The sequence below is a fragment of the Aspergillus eucalypticola genome, assembly GCF_003184535.1.
Source record: "Aspergillus eucalypticola CBS 122712 chromosome Unknown BO83scaffold_2, whole genome shotgun sequence".
Classification (NCBI taxonomy): domain Eukaryota; kingdom Fungi; phylum Ascomycota; class Eurotiomycetes; order Eurotiales; family Aspergillaceae; genus Aspergillus; species Aspergillus eucalypticola.
The window spans coordinates 118581-138628 of NW_020290276.1; the positions used below are offsets into that span (position 1 = coordinate 118581).

Consider the following 20048-nt stretch of genomic DNA (forward strand, 5'->3'; position numbering starts at 1 on the left):
TGCGCAATTGTGGAGGTCGGATTGGTTTACTTTGTATGTCTAGGGTGCGGGTTTTAGATGCGCTGCTGGGGTGTTTCTGTGCTGGTAGGATTGGATTGATTTGTTGCGGAAAGGGAGCTACTACGTAGATGGGGTGTCATTGTTTATGGGGTATGAGGTGGGTGGCGATTGGAGGGTTTATGGTTCACATGGGGATGGATTGGGGGTTTGATGTAAGTCTGGATAATTTTTGGTTTGGGGAGGGTCAGGGTTGAGGGGTGGTCTAGATTGTGTCTAGGGATGATGATTTAATCTGGATGTATCAATGATGTTGTTTAGTAGGTAGTTAGCTACTTTTCACTTGTTGTGCTGGTGATTTCAATTGTTGTGTCTTGTGTGGTACTATGGGGTTGGATGGAATAATGTATTGGAAAGATACGAAGCTGTATGTTCTGATTGACTTGAAATAACAAATATATGTACTAAGAGTATATATGGCTGGCCCTAGTATGAACCTTTTTGTCTTGCTGACCACCTGCCATTGGTATTGTTCATCATTGTCGTGACCTCGTCATATAATATTTAAATTATCCATCTTCACCGTGAAAATCCGGCAGCGATCACTGCATGTTCGAGACCCTGTTGGGGTGGGAGAGCCGATACAAAAATTCCAGTTGCAGCAGTCTAGAACAAAGGCATATAGACAGACTTCGTATAGTCGACGTTGCTCTCGGCAGACTCGATACGCTCATGGCACGTGCCAAAGATCTGGTCCCACAGGCGAGTCTGCTTGCCATAGTTATGACTCTTCCTCCATCCTTTGCGGTGGTGAAGGTCATGATCCTCAATGACAATCTCGGCATTCATCCACTGCAGCAACCAGCTCAGTGTTGATGGCACTGTCATGTGGACACGAAGACCGCTATGTCCAAAGACCTCCGCGAATGCGACGTATTGATGGCAGATCCACCACTCATAAAATCCCATAGGAAGACCCATGAATTTAAGGCTCATGTAGGTCATGAACGGCACACCGACCATGTCGAAGAACTCTTGCTCGTGGTCTGCATAAGCGGCGAGGAGGGGGTTGGGGTGTTTGGTGAGATGGTGAGTGCGATGGTACTTCCAGAGGAAGCTAACGTCGTGCATAATGCGGTGGTACCAGTAGAACCAGAAGTCAAGCACAATACCATAGAGACCGATCATCAGTGGGAGCCATGTCCAGTCCATGGCCATGGGTGCTTGGTTGTAGTAGGATAGATAGATCGCCATAACCAAGCGTGAGCCGGTCGTCTTGTAGAGCGAGGCGGTAACTTTCCGCACCCCAACATCGGGAATACCGTCGCGTTCATGCTGGTCACCATCAAGGAAGCCATATGTATGTCCGAGACGACGAAGCATTTTAACTTGGTGAATGACTGTCGCGTTGAACGAGAAGAAGTATAGATTGAACAGAGCAAATGGGCCGAGGTTGTGGCCCATATATGAGATGTAGGCCTGATTGATGGCGAGCGGAACAGCCGCGTAAAAGAGAACCCAGAGGTTAAGAGACCACTGGGGCATATAAGGTAGCTTCTCCTGCTTGGAATGGACCGGCACTTCTTGATCAAGTGCAATGGGATGAACATTGAGCAGCTCCAGCAGCCAGTGGCTGAGGCCCCATTCGTCCCGGTTGCCGGTACGCCATGTGGATTTCATAGAATCTTTTGGGTTGCCCGCAGAAGTCATGATGGCGGTATATTATTTTGATACCATGGGATGCCTTTCCCCAAGAACTGAGGCCATGGTGTTTTATACTATGTCTTCGGATTTCGGACGCTCGGGCGAAGAACCTACCTTCATGTGAAGGATTCTCTTCCATTGATAATTCCAAGCATCAAATAGCGGATCACTTTTCCCAACAAAATATCAGATGAACATAAAGGGTATCCTGACATCGATCATGGTGGGAGCCTCTTTCACCTAAAGGAGCAAAAGATAAACTTGGAGGGAAATTAAGTATTCGGCACATGAAGCCCGGCAGTACATGTTGAACGCATGGAACGTGTAGACCCCGCATTATTGTGCCTCGGAGAGATGGAAAGCACCGAGGATCACCCGCAGATCGCATCTTCGCGTACCTGTCGCTTAGCAGTCGCCAATCAACGTTGAAGGGGATATTGGAGGGGGAGAGATGATTGACTGTTTGGGTCTGGAGATCTACAGGATACCTGAAGAAATGTTTGCGGCTTACCGCTTTCCAACCCAACAAGCTCGCATCGGTTTCCTTTCCAGGTCTAGATCGGCTCTCTTTTTAAGTTTCCAGTTTAAACTGCTGCATGTGATTGTCCGAGTTGTAGAGGATTATGCAGAGATTCAATTTCATAATAGCATTCGTTCGACGTGGAGGAAACTGCACTCCGAGTTAAGGCAATAAGAATGGTTGGCGTGAGGTTACATTGGGCCTGAGAAGATGAATCAGTATAACTGCACTAGTAGTCATAGGGTGAACACCAAACTGCCTGAATTATACATTACCTGAACTGACTCTCACTTACAACAGTACTCTCTCATTCTTAGGTCTTTGTAGACTCGTGGATGCTTTAGTCTTTTGCAGTAGAAACTTGATCCTTTGGTAAGTTCCTCCAGGGCCAATGATGCTTTTCCTTGGCCTGATCAAGTCGCAGCCTGCTCTGCTCAGGAATGAATCCAGTGAGTTGTAGTCAGTTTATAGTCAAATTATAATAATCATTAGATCTCGTGATATTACAGTGACAGGCTGGCTATTCCTGTTTGGGACATATCCATAGTCGCCCCTCACTTCCAACAATCATTCGCATTCGGATTGGTCTTCCTCAATGATGTTTTTCCAGAGCTATTACTATGTCGAGTATGTTATACAGTCAGCTATATCTACATCGTGTAGATGTGACTGCACTTTGATCTCGTTACTGATCACACACAGGAGCTTTATTCAAGTGCTCTGCAAAATGCCTTTAGTTATAAGTGACCAGTCCACATTGATACCTGTCAACAAGCCGGGTTATAGCCATCATAAGCATCAGAAATGGTATGAATTTTGTTAGTATCTGGATTACTTGGAACCATGACTGACACGAGACTGCACTGCCTAAGGTCCATATATGTAGTGGGATCGACTGTCACGACATCCCCAGCCTTGTAAGGCATTACACCATCTCCTGGGTTCGAAGGGTTATGGTTTACTCATAATATAGTCTAAGGAGCCCATAACTAATGTATGGTTTGTAAATAGGTGCTTTCTACACATCAATGAGTCGAATGAAGCCGAAAAGTCACGTGCGGTGGTCCCTTAGAGGCAATAGCAAAAAGGAGGCGTGGCAAAAAGCTGCATTAATACTGATGTGGGATATCGATTTGTTTGCCGGCCACGACTGATATCTTGAGCTTATGATGCGTATGTCATAAACTACCCAGGCCACTGTTTGCAACAGTCCTATTATTCAGGCCTTTGAAAGGGTAACATGGCACCCGTAGCAATCAAGCAACAAGAACAGACTCAGAGAAGAGCGGTGAACGATTGTGCTGGAGAATATCATGAGCAGTCACCATATAAATACCCATGTGTTCATACGGCAATAAGGCGGTCAATTATCCTCCTTGGATGGCAGCTCTCCATGAAGATAGCAAGCAGGAGGAAATTAAGAGCCCTACAGGGAGATGGGAAATGAAGCCGAAACCAGCGGGAGACGAAGATCCAGTCTCGGCCCGCAGTGCTTAATCACGTTGTCGTCCCACGAATCCGCCAGCCGTTTTTTCTTTGCCGCAGGCTTTTTCGCTCTTTCTTTCCTACAAACACAACAACTTTTGAACAACCTGAGTCTTATAGTCGAAATGTTCGCTGCAATGGAATAACATACGCTTTTTCGCCGATTTTATCTTTTCAAGTTTGACTATTCGATCCAAAACTAGGAAATTCCGACCTTTGTTTTTGCCTTCCCCAAGCTACTACTAACGCGACCCTTGCCGAAGATAAACCCTGCGTCTACTATTTACTGCTATCTACTGTAGCACTGCGTTGACACCAAAGCCTTCTACCCACTCATATTTTTTACCATTCGGGTCATCTTACCATCAGTGACCTTGACTGGACTGCTTATGCTCCGACTGATCAGAAATCGAAACATGCATTATCGTATACGTCTAAGAACCCTTCAAAAATTTTTGCAAAACCCTTGTGGCTAGCGGTGTGCGCCCCCACAGCCGCCTGATCTTGTCAGATCTCGCGCGCGTCGCAGCTTGCCAGCATGACTTGTAAGTCCGTCTTTGCTTAAATGCCTTCTAGGGGCCTTTTCTTTCCCGCTGTAATCCTCTAAATTGGCCTGGATCTTTACCCCTTGCATATCATCATGGCTACGAAGCAGCCAGAAGCATGTAAGAAAGGAGAGGCGCTACTATATCCACCATCTTAGATCCCGCAAACTAGTTGTCCTCAGTTACTGACATGACGGATCCCTAGCTCGAGGCTGGCGGCAGCTTCTGAGTCGAAGCATCATTGCCATGCTTCCGCCATTCAACTTCCTCACACTTCATTATGTGTACTTTATTGCGACGTCCTTGATATGCAGCGTCATATTCTGGGGTTCCTCGACCCCGCGGCGCAGTGTTTCATACACAGACTCTTTATTTCTGTGTATCAGTGCTATGACGGGTGCTGGATTGAATACCGTATGTTGCTTCGGCTTGCTTCCCCCGACAGAGCTTGTAAAGTAACCCGTAACAGGTCGACCTTTCTTCCCTGAATTCGTTCCAACAGTCTATTCTCTTCGCACTCTTACTGTTGGGCCATGCTATTCTCATCTCGATTACGGTGCTTTTCGTCAGGATGGGCGCGTTTCAAGCCAAATTCAAAGGCATCTCACTTGAACGTGCGCGTAAAGCATTCGAGCAACAATGCATCCTATCTGGACGTGCCCATAAAGTGGAGCATCAAGATATTCCACTTGAATGTGCCCGTGAAGCATTAGGGCAACAACTGGTAGGAGACGGCACGAAGGCCTACGATCATCAGCCTCAACCGATCTCACTTGAACCAATTTTGGAACACTATCCGCTGGCCAAAGTTGACGGTGCTACTATTGACGTCAAGCACGCGGTGACAGCAGGAGCTGCGCCTGCAGAAAACTGCGACAGCGTACGAATTGACGACCAGTTACAATGGGTCGACGATGATCAAGTCACCCTCAGCCATGTGAGGGCACGTCAGAAGCACCATCACCACCACCGCGTTTTCCCCATGGTAGGCGTTGGGGCCCGTCTTGACTTGAATAACCATCCCCGAGATGCTGCGCCAATAATGACTCAGAATGATGAAGAAGCAGACCTACCTGCGCTCAAAGGCCTTATCAAGGGCACACAGAAGTACTTCAGATCGAAAGGATCTATCGCGCGAAACTCCCAGTTCCATGGGCTTACCCCTGAAGAGCGAGAGAGACTGGGAGGTGTCGAGTATAAGGCTGTTTCTTTATTGCTGGTCATTGTTGCCCTCTACTGGATCCTGTTCCTCCTTTGTGGTATCATTGGGATGGGTACCTGGATTGCAGTGAATCATCCAGATATACCTCGAGCAAACGGCCTATCGCCTTTCTGGACAGGCGCATTTTTTGCCGTGTCCGCATTTGTGAACAGCGGCATGTCGCTCTTGGATGCGAATATGACTGCATTCCAGACAAAGTACGATCTCGCATGCGTGTGTTACGATTGAAAGTATGCTGATCGTTATGTAGTGCGTACCCTTTGCTTACCATGGCATTCTTGATTCTATCTGGCAACACGCTCTACCCATGCTTTTTGCGGTTTATTATCTGGGCAATGAGATGTGTGATCCCGGATAAGCCGTCATGGGTGACCTGGAAGGTTACTCTAGACTTCATCCTTGACCATCCCAGAAGAGTATGCCATCGACCATCAAAGTTCCTGCACTGTTTCACGCGCTAATCCAAGCGTAGGTTTACACAAATCTCTTCCCACGGAGACATACATGGTACTTGCTCGGTACCATTATCATCTTGAATGCGATCGACTGGGCTGGCTTTGAAGTCCTCTCAATCGGGAACAAGGAGATCGAAAGCTTGCCGACGGGCTATCGGGTCCTAGACGGACTGTTCCAGGCTTGTGGTTCGTATTAAGCACAACTTCGCTATGGGTAAACATCCTGTCTAATACATTATTTTGTCTAGCTGTACGAGCGGGCGGCTTCTACGTCGTCACGATTGCGAATCTCCGTCAAGGACTACTTGTTCTATATGGTAAGCATTTCACTCCCCCCAGACTTTGACCAGAACTATACTAACGTCCCACAGTTCTCATGATGGTGAGTTTATCAGTACTCCGTAGCCAAAAGGAAATCACCAGACTGACCCCCAATGTAGTATGTTTCAGCATACCCAGTGCTAGTTACAATGAGGTCAGTAGCAAACGCTCTTCTCCTTTCTAAACCCCCACTAACAACCATAGAAACACAAACGTATACGAAGAGCGCTCCCTCGGAATCTACGCCCATGACAACACAGACGACGAGACCGAAGAAAAAGCCTCTCCAAACATGTTTATTCAACTGGTCCGACACCACCTGCTCGGACGCCAAGATACATCCACCCCCGAAGCATCCCGCAGTTACTTCGTCCACCAGCAATTGCGCTCCCAACTGAGCCATGACCTTTGGTGGATCGCTCTCGCGGTCTTCCTCATTGCCATCGCAGAATCCGGCAATTACAGCCGCATGCCCGTGGCATATTCGACCCTGAACATCATTTTCGAGGTCGTCTCCGCCTACGGTTGCGTCGGCATCAGTGTGGGCTTTCCGAGTTCGAATGCCTCGTTCTGTTCCTCGTGGCATACCATCAGCAAATTGATCTTGGCGGCTGTTATGCTACGCGGTCGCCACAGGGGTCTTCCGGTCGCTATTGATCGCGCTGTCATGCTGCCGAATGAGTCCCTTGAGTGGGCCGAGGAGGAAGATGCTGCCATGAGACGTGAGCAGTCTCGTGCTTGGGGGAGTGATAAGATGCCTATTGGTTCGGTTTAAGTGCTCGCTCACTTTGAGTGGTTTGGTTCATGAATATCTGTGTTGTGAGGTTGTATGTTGAAGGTGATATTACAACAGGGGTGTAGTATGATGTGGTGTGGTTGGTTGCAGTGATTCTTTTTTGTTTCTTCTGATCTGTTATTGTTCTTGTGATTATCCTGTTTGTGATATTGTTTGTGATTTTTTGTGATTTCAGTCTAGTTCTAGATTATACATCATGCGTTCACTCAAGTTATTGTCCCGGCACTTGCAGCCCACTTGGTAGTTTTTGGATAGTGGTGTACACTATGGCGCAACATCATACGAACAAAACAGCTTTGACCACACACGTATTCTAACTTTTATATTGACACCAGCAGACCAGACAAGATATATCCCATAAAGCTACGACTGATATATAACAAGACAGTGAGAAAAAAGAAAAGAAAAAAAAGGGTACAAAAGGAGCCTGATTAAACAGCTTAATCCTCCTCTTCTTCGAACTCGACCTCTTCCTCATCTTCATCTTCCTCCTCTTCTTCCTCTTCCTCCTCAACCTCACTACCGTCATCACCTGAACCAGCCTCGCTCTCATCCTCCACCTCGTCCTCATCGTCATCATCACTGTCATCATTCTCACTAATCACATCATCCATAATGACATCCTTCCCAGCCTCCTCCTTCTCCTGAGCCCTCCGCTTCTCGTCCTCGCGTCTACCCTGCTCAAGGATCTTAGCCTTCTCCTCTCTCAACTTCCGTTGCGACTTAACGAAAGCCCCGAGCGGCGTAGCCTCCCAGTCCAGATCCTTCAAGAACGTCTCAACCTCAGCACGGTTTCTCGGCGTGTAAGAGACGCTCAATCTGCGTTCCTCGATGAAGCGTGCATTGGCCTCCACCTTCTGCACGAGCAGCAGGATCATCTGATTGACCTTGGCGTTCTTGTTACCCCCCGACCGGGAGCTAGCCTGCTTCAGCCAGCGCTTCAGCGAGACGACAATGGGGACAGAGAGTTCCGGGAAGGCGATGTGTTTTGTCCAGAGGACGAAGAATTCGGACAGGAGTTCGGCGATTTGCTCGCCCACGCCATCTTGGTAGACGCGCGTGCGGAGGTAGGATTTCGGTGCCCGGATGGCTGTGTTGAAGTCGAGTTGCCTCAGAGTGCTGGATTTCGGGGGCTTGCGCATCTCAGACAGGTTGAGGACTTCGAGGAGACTGGAGGCGAGGGGGATGTAGGTGCCCGTGCTGCGGGAGAGGCGGAGGAGGGAGCGGGTGAGTTGGAAGCGGAGAGGGAAGTACTGCGCTGTGGGGATTAGGCGCATAGCACCGACGGTGATTTGCACGACGGGGTAGATGAGGGGGCGCATGGCGGATTGTTTGCCTGCCTTGGCTTCGGCGAGGCCGTCGCAGTGTTGGGAAAGGACGCGGGACCAGAAGTCCAGACTGTGTACGTATTGCCAGTTGTAGACGGTCTTGTAGGATTCCTTGGACGTGTTGGTGATGCTGCTGCGAAGGTGCATGGCCAGTTGACGAATGAAGTTGAAGCCTGTTGTGTAGGAGACGTTCTGGTCGACGCCCCAGAGCTCTGCGGCGGAGTTCTTCATGAGGTTCACGCCAGAGAGGGTGTGCACGGTTGTGTTGCGGCTACCCTTGACGACACCTTCGTAGGAAGCCTTAAGGACGGTTTCCTTGATACCGGCATCGCCAATGATCATGAGACGGCGGAGGATAAGGAAGGCCGTGATGCGCGTGGCCTCGGTAGTAGCAACGTCCGCCCAGATGCCGACAATGGTCTTGATAAGAACCTTGAGTAGCTTTCTGAACTGAAGGAGGTAGGGAAGCATAGGCTCGATGGAGGAGAGGGTGAGCTTCAAAGTCTGTTCATCGGACAGGTTGGTGAGCAGCTCGTGGACGGACGATGTGTGCGACTTGATAAGCGGCGTGAGAGTCTTGAACTTTTTCGAATCAAGAGACACCTTGATCTTGCCAGAGGCGGTCTCCTTGACGGGAAGGTGGTGAGCGAGAACCCGAGGAATGGTGCTGAGGGCTGTCACCAGGACCTGGTGATACACGTCGGGGTCGGAGATCGAGTATTTCTGCTCTTGAGCGTCGTCGTTGATATGAGCGGCGGCGCGGAAAGCAAGAACGGCCTGTCTCATCGCGCGGACCGAGTGCTGCTCCTCCATCAACTTCTGCCACTTCTTGACCATCGCAATGGTGAGGGTATTGTCAATCGTCTCCTCTTCCTCCTCCTTGGCTGCCTTTTTCTTCTTCTTGGCCGGTCCTTCTTCCTCTCCTTCGCTCAGCTCGTCCACTTCCGCAAGGTCTCCGTGGTCACCGAACTCGAGCAGCTCGGCATCGTTTTCCTTCAGGTACTTGTAGAATTCAGGGTCCTTCTCCTTCAGCGCCTCGAGTTGGTCCTTGTGTGCTTCGAAGTCATCGGCGTCGCTGGACTGAGAGGCGGCGTCCTCCTCGTCGTCGCTAGCGCCTTCCTCCTCAGCGCTGGAAGCAGCAGAAACCTCATCCTCCTCCTTCTGCTCATCGGAGCGCTTGCGCTTGCCAATCTTGGGTGTGACATCCTTCTTCCGGGCTTTTTTCAACTCCGCGGCAGAATCAGCAATATCGAATCCGCCCGCGAAGAAGTCGTCGACGTTCATATCGGCGAAAGCATTCTGCTTCTGAACTTGCTCGGGGCTCTCCTCGGTAGCCTCCTCTCGATTGGCGCGGTCTTTGGCATTATCGGCCTTACGCTTGTCCTTGAGGTGGTTGCGCTGCTTGATCTTCGCATTGGCCTTCCGGCGTTCGAGAACGTCCTTCAGGTGCTTCTTTTCGAATTTCTTGGTGGATTTCTTCTGAGATCCGGCCATTGTGCCCGAGGTGCTTGCCTACCCGACCGAACGGATAGGATAAAAAATGTGGGAAAAGTAAAATAAAGGACCACGACGGCAGTCGAGATACTTCGAGCACGCGGAAATTCCGCCCAAGAAAAATCTGGAGACGAAAAAAACATCCTGCGGCAGAATGGGGCGGTGAGTGGGTCCCCGTCATGGTGACCGCCTTCACTTCCCCTCGCGATGATGCCAATCATCTCTTCCCCTCATCGCACCATCATGTATACCCAGCGACCGTTGGCGTACGCCCCTACGCCGTATAGCTATACGCCAAACCCGGCGTTGGCGGCGTCTATCAACCTTGATGAAGTGAGTCGCCTGGAGGATGAAGAGGGTTGCTAGATCACCGACTAACGGTTGCGGTAGGAAGTAAAACTAGCTTCCAGCGCGGCGGAGCGGGATCTCTACGAGTCGTTGGCTGAGATCTACGGTATTATCGTGACTTTGGATGGCCTGGAGAAGGCTTATATCAAAGATGTGGTTACGGAAGCAGAGTACACGGAGACATGTACCCGGCTCTTGAAACAGTACAAGTCCAGTTTGGGTGATGAGACTGTTGCGAACGAGTTTGTCGATCTAGAGACCTTCAAACGTACCTGGGAGGTGAGTACCAACATCATGGACTTATTGTACGATGGAGTCTGACCATTCGGCTTGATCCTGTGTAGCTGGAATGCCCTCGCGCCACTGAACGTCTCCGCATCGGCCTCCCCGCGACAGTCGAACAAGCCTCCCACAGCACACCCGCCGCGAACATGGCTCCAGCAGCTGCAGGACCTGCAGGAGCATCTGGTAGCTTGATCTTGACGGCTACCGAGAATTTCATCACCTTTTTGGATGCACTGAAGCTGAACATGGTGTCCAAGGACGCACTGCACCCGCTTCTGTCGGAAGTGATCCAGTCCGTCAATAAAGTCACCGATGTCGACTTCGAGAACCGGGGCAAGATTATCCAGTGGCTGATCACATTGAATCAGATGCGTGCAACTGAGGAACTCGGTGAAGACCAGGCCCGGGAGTTGGCGTTTGACATTGAGCAAGCATACCTAGGATTCAAGGCCACTTTGGGTTGAACTTGCCTTGCAGGAGTTATTCATTGGGTATTAGTGGGGCATGGTGTCTGGCGTCTGGGGTGCGATACCAAAGTCGAGATTAGTTCTATTGCTTTAGAAAGTTGCTTGTTCTTGTTTGCCATTGATCCATGCTCTTATCTCGATCTCGGCCCATCTTTGGGGCGGCGAATCCGATCCGCGGAACAGTCCCCGCCGGCCTTTCCTCTTTGGGAAATCACGACTTTTTTTTTGCTGCCCTGCATCCAGAATCGCCCAATCTTATTTTGCCACAGGCACACCGATATAAGTTTGGAGCCTCGATTTCTCGTTCTCCGCATAGACTTATCACCATCCGTAGTCGGACTAATCAGCCCTCAGAACTTCTGCACCATGATAAGCGCCGATCCCGACGAGCCTCTCCACGGTACGTCTTCTCTCTCGGAACTTCCCATTAACATCTCGGGGCGATAATGTACTGATAAGCCTGCTTCAGTGTTCGATCTCCCCCAGATCCATACAAAACCCTCCGGCACGGAGCTCATCCAAGCCCTCGACCTGCTAACAGTCAAACCGCGGAGTTTCGGGCCCGTAGCCCATGAAGCGACAAAGAGCCGGACTGTGCAGCCAGCCGGAGTGACCCGCTATCTGACATCTATCATTGCCAGCCCGCTAGCATGGCTCGACACTGACGAGCTCCGGGAGGCCGTCTGGGACGCCGCTGCAGCCCGACTCAGCGAGCGCTCCGGTCGAACCGGTACGCAGAACTGATATTATTTTTGTAGTACTTATTGCGCCATTGTCTTGCCGCATCTAACATGATGTCTTGCTCTTCGAGCGAATAGCCATGCCCGCCATGTCCCGAGTCTTTAGCATCCCTAGTACCACATCCGATGGACTCGAAGGCGAAGAATTCACACTGACCCTCCACGAACCCTCCTTAACGGCCGACAACCTGGGCATGAAAACCTGGGTCTCCTCATACCTCCTCTCCCGCCGCCTCCACAACCTTCTCGAATCAACTCCCAACCTCGTCCCTACCACATCCACCACCCCGCAACCCCGCCCAGACAACAACAAGACCCTCCGCGCCCTCGAACTCGGCGCCGGAACAGGACTCGTGGGCCTCTCCTTCGCCGCACTGCGCGGCTCATCAGCCACCATCCATCTCACAGATCTCCCGGACATTGTGCCCAACCTAGCCCACAACGCAGCTCTCAACGTTGAATTGCTGAATCGGACAGGCGGCGTCGTCACGACGGGTGTTCTTGACTGGACTGATACCCCGGACCCGCTGCCCACTGCACAGGAGCAGTACGATCTCATCCTTGCTGCGGATCCGTTGTATTCACCTAGTCACCCGAAGTTGCTGGTCGACACGATCACTCATTGGCTGAGTAGGGGGCTGGATGCCCGTGTTGTGCTGGAAATGCCACTCCGGGATGCGTATCTACCTCAGGTGCAGGAGCTGCGGGACCGGATGGGACGGTTGGGGCTGGCGGTGGTGGATGAGGGCGAGGAGATAGGCTATGACGATTGGGAGTCGGCGGATGGGGGAGCGTTGGAGGTGAAGTGTTGGTGGTCGGTATGGGGATGGAGCGAGAAGCTCTAGGGAGGTCTGAAGAGTGTGGGGAAAGATATTATCCACGACGTCATGATGAAAAACGAGACACGATGATAGAGTCTAGACGTAGACTGATTGATTGCTTAGAACTATAGTCAACATGCTAGAATAGAGCCACGGATCCGTTATACATGGAACATTATTCAATTGGAAATGCTTGCAAAGTAATGGTATAGAAAAGATAGTAGAATGGTTGCGTTGTTCAGAGCGAGGCTGCCAACTCGGGCAATATGCCCTATCCCCCTATCTTCAATGATGTTTCACCCGCATTTGCAGGTCTCCAGAACAGAATTGGGGATTATAACCAAAGTAGTCGCCTTGGTTTGGTCTAGCCAAGCTCCTGCCAAATATAAGCATCCCCATTATTTTGTCACGGCTAAAGAAAAGCAGTCTCGTTGTCTGATACAGGGGACTCTGGAATATATGGTTCAACTGTCGCTTTTCTCGCATTCCTTCCGTTCTGACTAGACTACAACAATGTAACCCAATAAGTATCAAACCAGAGAATCTCAGTGCTAGGCGGACATACCTTCATACTATTACGAGTGACGAGCCGAGCGGGTGCTTCTATGTCGGTCTGAGAACCCCTTGACACACTGGGCCTGATGTCTCGAAGAGCCTCGGCGAAATGCTGGGCTTTAAGTTGAACTTTGGTCGGGGATCTGGTTTCGCTACCCGGTGACTGCGAAAGCGTATCATCTATAGTAGAGTGCAACGCAGCTTGTCCGCAGAGGGACCGCAATTCTGAGCCAGAAAAACCGGCTGATTGACGTGCGAGGGTCTTTAAGCTGACTTGAGGGTCAATTTCTGATTCCTTGAGGAATGTCTGCAAAATCTTAAGTCTTTCTTCCTCGCCTGGAGGTTGTATCATAACCTTTTTGGGAAAACGCTGAAGGAAAGCTTCATCTAGATCTGTGAGACGGCTTGTCGCGCAGAGGACGAAGGGTATGTTTTCACCCCGGGATAGCGCATCCATTTCTTGGAGAAACTGGGCCAGGGCCCTTCGTCGCCAGGATTGATCGTCAGCGGACCGACGGTAAAACAGGGCATCGACTTCGTCAATGAACAGAACACAAGGCGATAGCTTTTTGGCTAGTGTGAATGCGGCATGGATCGTTTTCTCTGCATCCCCCTCAACATCACTGACGATGTCTGCTGGTTTGAGCCGGAGCATGGTCGCTCTGGACTCGTTGGCGATTGCATGAGCTAGATGGGTCTTCCCAGTGCCAGGAGGTCCATGAAGTAAGACTCCTGTAGGCCTAGGTTGTTCCGGAGGTGTCTTTGAGGATTCCTCAATTTGGGTTCTTGACAAGTGCACCAATTGTCTTATGTGATCCTTCACATTATGCTCCAGAATAATATCGTCGTAGGCGTGTTTCTGAGTTTCTGCTACCCGTTTAGCCTGCGGTCAGAATTTGGCTACAGACGCCCTTACCTGGGTCGATGATGCATTCTGAGAGCCCTAGCTCGAACTTGTTGCAACTCTTCCTAATTGTATCCACCTTTTCGGAGAAGCCGGGCTCCTCAACTTCCAGAGGCTCAGTTCTTGAGGGTTCTGGCGGCTGCGGTTGCTCGCAACTATTACGCTGCAAGACTTCGAGTATGTCACTCAGTTCCAGTACCCCTTTGACACAAACCCGCCCCAAAACTTGACAAGCAATCAGCGTGTAGTCCATATCATCATGGAAATCGGTTAACAAAGTATCCGGTATATCCAAGTGTACGGCGTCGGATAGCAACTCGGAAGCGAAGCCTATGGGCAGCCTTTCTCGTATAGACCCTTTCAGTCTTCTAGCTCTTCTCGCAATATCGAGCTGTTTCTTCTCTGTTTCTGATGCAATCCTGTGTTTCCATGACTTTGGGTCATCGAACCAAACAATAAAAGAAGGTGTGATATTAAGTTCTCGTCGAGAGTCATGGTTCATATCGCTGATGATAAGCAATACAAGCTCATTATTCTTCCAACGCTCCATGATGGCATTTCTGAAGCTTTGAATGATACCGTAGGATATACAGTCAATCTCGTAAGAGTTGCGAAGGTGGAGTATAAGTCGATTGCTTTGTCTTGAGGCCGTGCTCCGGGGTTCAGATGGCGAAGGCTTCTGTTCAATCTTCGCCAAATGAGCATTCAGAATAGATTCTATTGAGCACTGACTCCGTAGACTGTTTCCGTCTCCAAAATGATATTTGATCATCTGATCTCTATCCTCGACTATAGCGTAGTCAGTGTCGCTATGGTCATCACTGAGACCGATAGCTGAGTCTGTAGTCTCTACCGTCTCTTTAAAGAAGATTGACGGCTTATTTTCACTTTGACACACAGGATCTGCACAAAAAGAGCGGCATTCGTGATGCCGAGCCGATTCGTCTTGTTGATGAAATTCACAAGCAAGCTTATACAGATCCTCGGGCCCAGCCGAGATACAGGATGCACCCATATCTCCTGCTAGGTGTTCTATGATGGCTGTAGCGCAGGCAGAACTTTCAACTTCCACCGCCATGCAAGGCCATATGCCACCTCGCTTCGCTTTGGGAAACGAAGTCTTGCTGAGTAGAGCAGCAGCAGCAAGGTCATATAGTTCTGCGTATCGCTTCTTTTGGAAGACATACTCATCAGCGGTTTCAGTCTGGTCCTCGTCAATCCCATTCTTGCTTCTACCGTCTCCATTAGTATCCGTACAGGGACCAACTTCCTTATCGCTTTGAAAGCTAAGGTTACTACTTTGATGTAGACGGATTGGTGTCCGATGCTCTGATTTGGTTTTAACATTCTCCGCTACAAACCAGGCAGGAAGGGCATACGGATGCTGACGGTGCAGTGCTTGGTAAAGTTAATCGTTGCGGACCTCAGACGCCAATAGAAACGAGTAAACAAAGATCACACTAGGAGGGAGTACAATCTTTAGGCTTACCTCTACCTTCATCGACCATTGTGGATGGCATCACAATCAGGTCCTCATTTGAGCCGCAGACGAATGCGAAGAGTTGCACATGGTGGTGGTCTTCATTCCAAGGATATTTGATGGCTTACCTAGACTTATATGAGAGAATGGCAGGGTTGTCACTGTGAGAGGCGATTGATTCCTGTTTTAGACAGTTTTGGAACTGCTGCCCCTTGCTGCTGCACCACACTCGTATGAATCATGCGACGGTATCAGCGACAGCTGGTACCTGAAGCTATTCGAGTCGGCTTGTTACAGTATGCATAGCTTCGATCCCATGCCTGTAATCGAGCTGAATTGGCTCAAACTATGATGTTGATTAGTTGTATCCCACGAAGTCTCGCCCAACAACAACCGACTCGCCAGAGCTCCAGGTAATGACATTGCTAGATTTCTGCAGCATTCCCGACCCTGAATGCCACATACCTATGGTAGGTAGCACGACCAGTTTCAACGGTTGAGTCCACACAACTAACTGCGAGCTTAGACTAATTCACAATGGCAGTCGAATCATAACATTGTATCATAGTAGTTGGATGATTACGTCGGTCTTGGAATGGAAGGGATTCCATAATAGTACCTAAAGCTTCCACTCCGTATATCAAATACTCAGTAATCTCAAATCGCAGGGCGGTTCAGCCGCATAACCCTTGCGACATGGTATGGACTGCTTCATAGCCAATAACAACGCGGGCTCAGTACGTCCCACGAGTCAGCGTCCATATTTGGGAGGCCACTGAAAATGCCAAAGAATGATTGGCTACCAAGACATTGGTAGAGCGCATGTCTGGCATATTTTATAACCCTCTCCTAGGATGCTCCAAAGAAGAGGAGTCATGATCTCTCCGTGTTGACTTGCGAAGGGAAGCGCATAGGATGTAGATGGATAGATCGGAGGGTGGAGACAACAAGGAGTAGTTGCTGGAGCCTTCGATGAGCCAGGCATCAATCAGGCAGCGAACCCGGTCAGCCACCGATGACATATGACGACGCTCGGCACCGCCACCAGCGATAAGTGATATTTGGATTCTACGCCTGTACTTAATACAAACAAATATGATGCTCAGTGGTTAGCTCACTCAAAATACCGCTTCTCTATTAGTCAAATTGTTCACCTTCAATCTTTAATCAACAAACGCAAAGAACCTAGCAATCAACATGGTTATCGGTCTCCTAGCAATTACCGCCATCCCCACCGTCACCGGCGTGGCCATGGGGGTGAGTGAACAGCGCAAAGCAAATGAGAGGAAGAATGATGAGCGACGCATGGCAAAGTTTAATATTGATGTCGCACCACCACCAAATGAGGAACCTGATGATGAGGTTCAAGGGTTACGGGTGGTGCTGAGGGACTTTAAGGTACGATCAAGTGTTTCCGCTGCGATATAGTTCTTATTCTTTGTTTTTTGGATATAAAGTGAGTCTGATTAGCTGACTGATTTATGTTAATCTAATAGGTTTATCTCGATGATCCTGTGCCCTCGAAGCGAAAAGTCCCCGCACACACCGCGGCAGCGTTTTATATTGAGTACCCAGAGCCAGACCATATGAAGCACCTCAAGCGGGGTTTTGGTTTGGCGACCACCATTTCAGATAACCCGCCGATGTTGGGTTGGCTATACGCGGATAGTAACACACATGAAATGAAGTATGGGAACCGGTCATCGAGTTGCGATCATGTTGTTGGCCCGTGGGATTGGGAGGATGAGGAGACCACGGTGACACTGGAGGAGAACAGGCAGTTTGTGGCAGTGCAAGAAGACGATGGCTGTTGGGCGCTTTACTACGATCGCGATGGAGATGATCTGGAGCGTGTATTGGAGGAACAGGGCAAATTGGATAATGATTTCCAACCCTTGCGATTGAAGAGGAACTTGATTGAACAGCCTGTACAAAAAACAAAAAATGATAATTCGTGATCTATATTGAAGTGCTGGTTTGGGGAATCGTAAGGTAGACTTTTCATATCTGTACAGAAACACCAACGGGTTAAGCACAACCCACATCCATAGGAGCCTAGTCCTCAAGTCCTTGCCAGCCCTGGTTGTCGTCGTCACTGCCAGAGTCTGCGCCTGACTGTGGTTGAGACTTCCTGTTGCGGCTGGCTGAGATGAGAGCCTTCTTCTTGTTCTCCTGGCGTCGCTCGTAACCACTCTTGGTACTAATTCTCATCTTCTTGTCGTCCTTCGTGCCTTGGGTCTGCCTGGCCTTGACGCCGTGCTTCTTGAGCTCCTCCTTCTTCTTCTTGCTGAGGTCCGGAAGAGCGTCCAGCAGCCACTTCTGTACCGACTTCTCTTCATTTGTGCCCCGTAGCTTCTCGCTGACGTCGATTACATTGGCGATGCTCTTGACATAAGGAATGTCCTCCTTGGTGTAATATGTGACTGCAATGCCACCTTCACGGCCAGCTCTGCCCGTGCGTCCAACACGGTGGACGTAGACGGCAGCGGAATTCGGGATATCGTAGTTAACAACCCCGTTGATACCTCTGAAGTCAACGCCACGGGCCAAAAGATCTGTGGTGACGAGGATCCAGATTTCACCCTTTCGAAACTGCTTCATGATCTCGGAACGTTGGCCGTCTGATAGCTCAGAGTGGAGGACAGCTATACGTGACGAGCCACCCGCCTCGGGAGGAATATCGTAGCGCAACTCTGAGTGTAACGCAACTGCTCTGGGAATTGTCTGAGTGAAGATCAAGAAAGGTGGGCGTAAACGGATGTCCGTAGATGATGCTGCGGCGGGGTGCAGGAGCTGACGAAGACCGAGCAGCTTTCCTTGTTCAGTGGCAGCATAAACCAGCTTGTGCTTGATGTTTGGAATGGCAGAGTCCTTGAGGCCAACCACCAGACGAAGCAGCGGATAAGACTTGGTCTCGCTTAGAGTGTCTTTCCGCTCCTTAATCGTTGACTTGGCGAGGTCTTCGACGTTCGACCCCATCGTGGCTGACCAGAGACTTGCTCGAAGCTCAGGATGCGTGCAGGAGCGCCAGATGTCAAGTGTTTGGTCGCGGAACAGAGGGTCCAGGAGAACATCCGCCTCATCGAGAACCACGTTTCTCACCAGGGGGAGAGTCGCCAATGGCTTGGTCCGGTTTGCAGAGAGCGCGTTAACAAGAAGCAATGGCGTCGTTACGAGGATGTCGCTCTTGGTGACGGGCGCCTTCCCTTTGCTGTTCTTTGCTCCGGCCTTTTCATCATCTTCAGAGCCCGACGATTCCGAATCATCTTCATCCAGGACGTCTTTGCTATCGTCTTCGTCATCGCGCTCTACCACACGCATGCCCTTCTTCATCAGAGTGATCTTCACACCGGTTCCCAGAGCTAATTTTCGGCCTTCGTTGACGATTTGGCTAGCAAGCTCTTTTGTTGGAGCAATTACAACAGACAGGATACCCCGTTCCTCCGGCTCTTCGTGATGGTGCCGGACAATCTTGTTAATCACCGGGATCATGAATGATAGCGTCTTGCCACTTCCTGTAGGCGCAACGACCAGAAGATCCGGTTCGATAGTCTTCTCAGTGCCCGACTTCTGAGCCACCGATTGGTCTCCGAGCAAAAGAGGAAGACTTCCTAGTTGAACTTCAGTAGGGACAGTAAAGCCTTGCTCAGCAATGTTTTCCGCAAGTCGTCGGGAAATGTTGTACTTCGTGCGCAGCTGTTTAAAGGAAACCAAGGGCTCCGGAAACAGCCGCCGGGCTTTCTTCTGCTCTTTCTTAGTGAGCGTCTGAGCGGGCTCCTCTTCCTGCTGCTTTCTCTTCTTCTTTTTCTTTTTGGATTCCTCTTTCTGAGGCTGAGTGGGTTGGACTTCCTCAAAATCACGCATATCAGTGACTTTGATCTTGTGCGAGTTCAAGATCGTCCGGCGCTCGACTTCATCCATCGAATCATCGCCTTCGGAATCAGATGCATCTTTCTGCTCAGACGGTCCATCTTCATCCTTTTTCGCCGATGCGCTGGCCGCAGACCGTTTACCTGAGCCGAAGAAGTCTAGATCGCCAGCATTGCCATCTTCTGCATCCGAATCACCTGCGGCTTGCGTGCGCTTCCTCTTTTTCCCGGAAGCATTCGACTCCAGGAGCTTTTCGTCACGGAAAAGCTGGGGGTTCTCGGCCTTGCCTTTGGAAGGCAGGGTCGAAGACAGGGTATTACCAGCCTTGAATTTGGTGGACCTTGTCAATAACTTGAACGCATCCATTTTTGAATATATATGAACTAACAGTCCATGCGACTAGGTATATTAGGTGGACACGAGCGTCCGAGTCCCAGCGATCGCGAGCTTGATATTGATGGTTGTCGACTAGTCGGACTTAATGAGGAAAAAGTTTCGATGCTGAAATTCTTTACCGCACGGGCCAATCAGAGGCAAGCAACCCTCACCTCCATCAAACGGATAATTCTCGAAGCTCTCAGTCATCAAGTCCAAGATATTGAGTTGCTTGGTCTAACGCTCGTGCGCTTGGTATTATGGGACTAGCTACGTCTATCAGTAATGGGCTTGAAAGTCGTTGTGCTTACTTCAGATGTAATTGTCCATTGTATC

At 49.9% G+C, this 20048-nt stretch overlaps 8 protein-coding genes across 8 annotated transcripts; 4 read left to right on the top strand and 4 right to left on the bottom strand.

Moving 5' to 3' along the window:
- Positions 1–419: 419 nt before the first annotated feature.
- Positions 420–1787, bottom strand: BO83DRAFT_77817 (sterol desaturase family protein). Its single transcript, XM_025537600.1, has one exon. It carries the CDS (start codon positions 1705–1707, stop codon positions 664–666), a length of 1044 nt encoding a protein of 347 aa, XP_025392517.1. The 5' UTR covers positions 1708–1787; the 3' UTR covers positions 420–663.
- Positions 1788–4346: 2559 nt separating this feature from the next.
- Positions 4347–7311, top strand: BO83DRAFT_433580 (putative potassium transporter; the record flags this gene model as incomplete). The annotated part of the gene is made up of 9 exons (XM_025535697.1): positions 4347–4371; positions 4457–4665; positions 4721–5670; positions 5724–5889; positions 5946–6114; positions 6177–6245; positions 6300–6310; positions 6369–6403; positions 6454–7311. 9 exons carry the CDS (start codon positions 4347–4349, stop codon positions 7022–7024), a joined length of 2205 nt encoding a protein of 734 aa, XP_025392518.1. The 3' UTR covers positions 7025–7311.
- Positions 7312–7414: 103 nt separating this feature from the next.
- BO83DRAFT_374369 (mRNA-binding ribosome synthesis protein NOC2) lies at positions 7415–9939 on the bottom strand. Its single transcript, XM_025530182.1, has one exon. It carries the CDS (start codon positions 9865–9867, stop codon positions 7486–7488), a length of 2382 nt encoding a protein of 793 aa, XP_025392519.1. The 5' UTR covers positions 9868–9939; the 3' UTR covers positions 7415–7485.
- Positions 9940–10110: 171 nt separating this feature from the next.
- BO83DRAFT_384403 (ESCRT-I subunit protein VPS28) lies at positions 10111–10964 on the top strand (the record flags this gene model as incomplete). The annotated part of the gene is made up of 3 exons (XM_025532586.1): positions 10111–10200; positions 10258–10494; positions 10560–10964. The coding sequence occupies 3 exons, from the start codon at positions 10111–10113 to the stop codon at positions 10962–10964; spliced, it is 732 nt and encodes a 243-aa protein (XP_025392520.1).
- On the top strand, positions 10936–12793 carry BO83DRAFT_77902 (S-adenosylmethionine-dependent methyltransferase). Its single transcript, XM_025537602.1, has 3 exons — positions 10936–11367; positions 11437–11697; positions 11786–12793. The coding sequence occupies exons 1-3, from the start codon at positions 11334–11336 to the stop codon at positions 12550–12552; spliced, it is 1062 nt and encodes a 353-aa protein (XP_025392521.1). The 5' UTR covers positions 10936–11333; the 3' UTR covers positions 12553–12793.
- Positions 12747–15886, bottom strand: BO83DRAFT_77911 (ATP-binding protein). Its single transcript, XM_025537603.1, has 4 exons — positions 15477–15886; positions 14000–15385; positions 13094–13950; positions 12747–13033 (listed from the first exon to the last, which is right to left on the bottom strand). The coding sequence occupies exons 1-4, from the start codon at positions 15505–15507 to the stop codon at positions 12941–12943; spliced, it is 2367 nt and encodes a 788-aa protein (XP_025392522.1). The 5' UTR covers positions 15508–15886; the 3' UTR covers positions 12747–12940.
- A 667-nt stretch (positions 15887–16553) lies between these two features.
- Positions 16554–17425, top strand: BO83DRAFT_352115 (uncharacterized protein; the record flags this gene model as incomplete). Its single annotated transcript, XM_025528976.1, has 2 exons — positions 16554–16865; positions 16964–17425. Exons 1-2 carry the CDS (start codon positions 16665–16667, stop codon positions 17423–17425), a joined length of 663 nt encoding a protein of 220 aa, XP_025392523.1. The 5' UTR covers positions 16554–16664.
- A 48-nt stretch (positions 17426–17473) lies between these two features.
- rok1 (RNA-dependent ATPase ROK1) lies at positions 17474–19765 on the bottom strand. The gene has a single exon (XM_025536739.1). It carries the CDS (start codon positions 19701–19703, stop codon positions 17523–17525), a length of 2181 nt encoding a protein of 726 aa, XP_025392524.1. The 5' UTR covers positions 19704–19765; the 3' UTR covers positions 17474–17522.
- Positions 19766–20048: the final 283 nt, after the last annotated feature.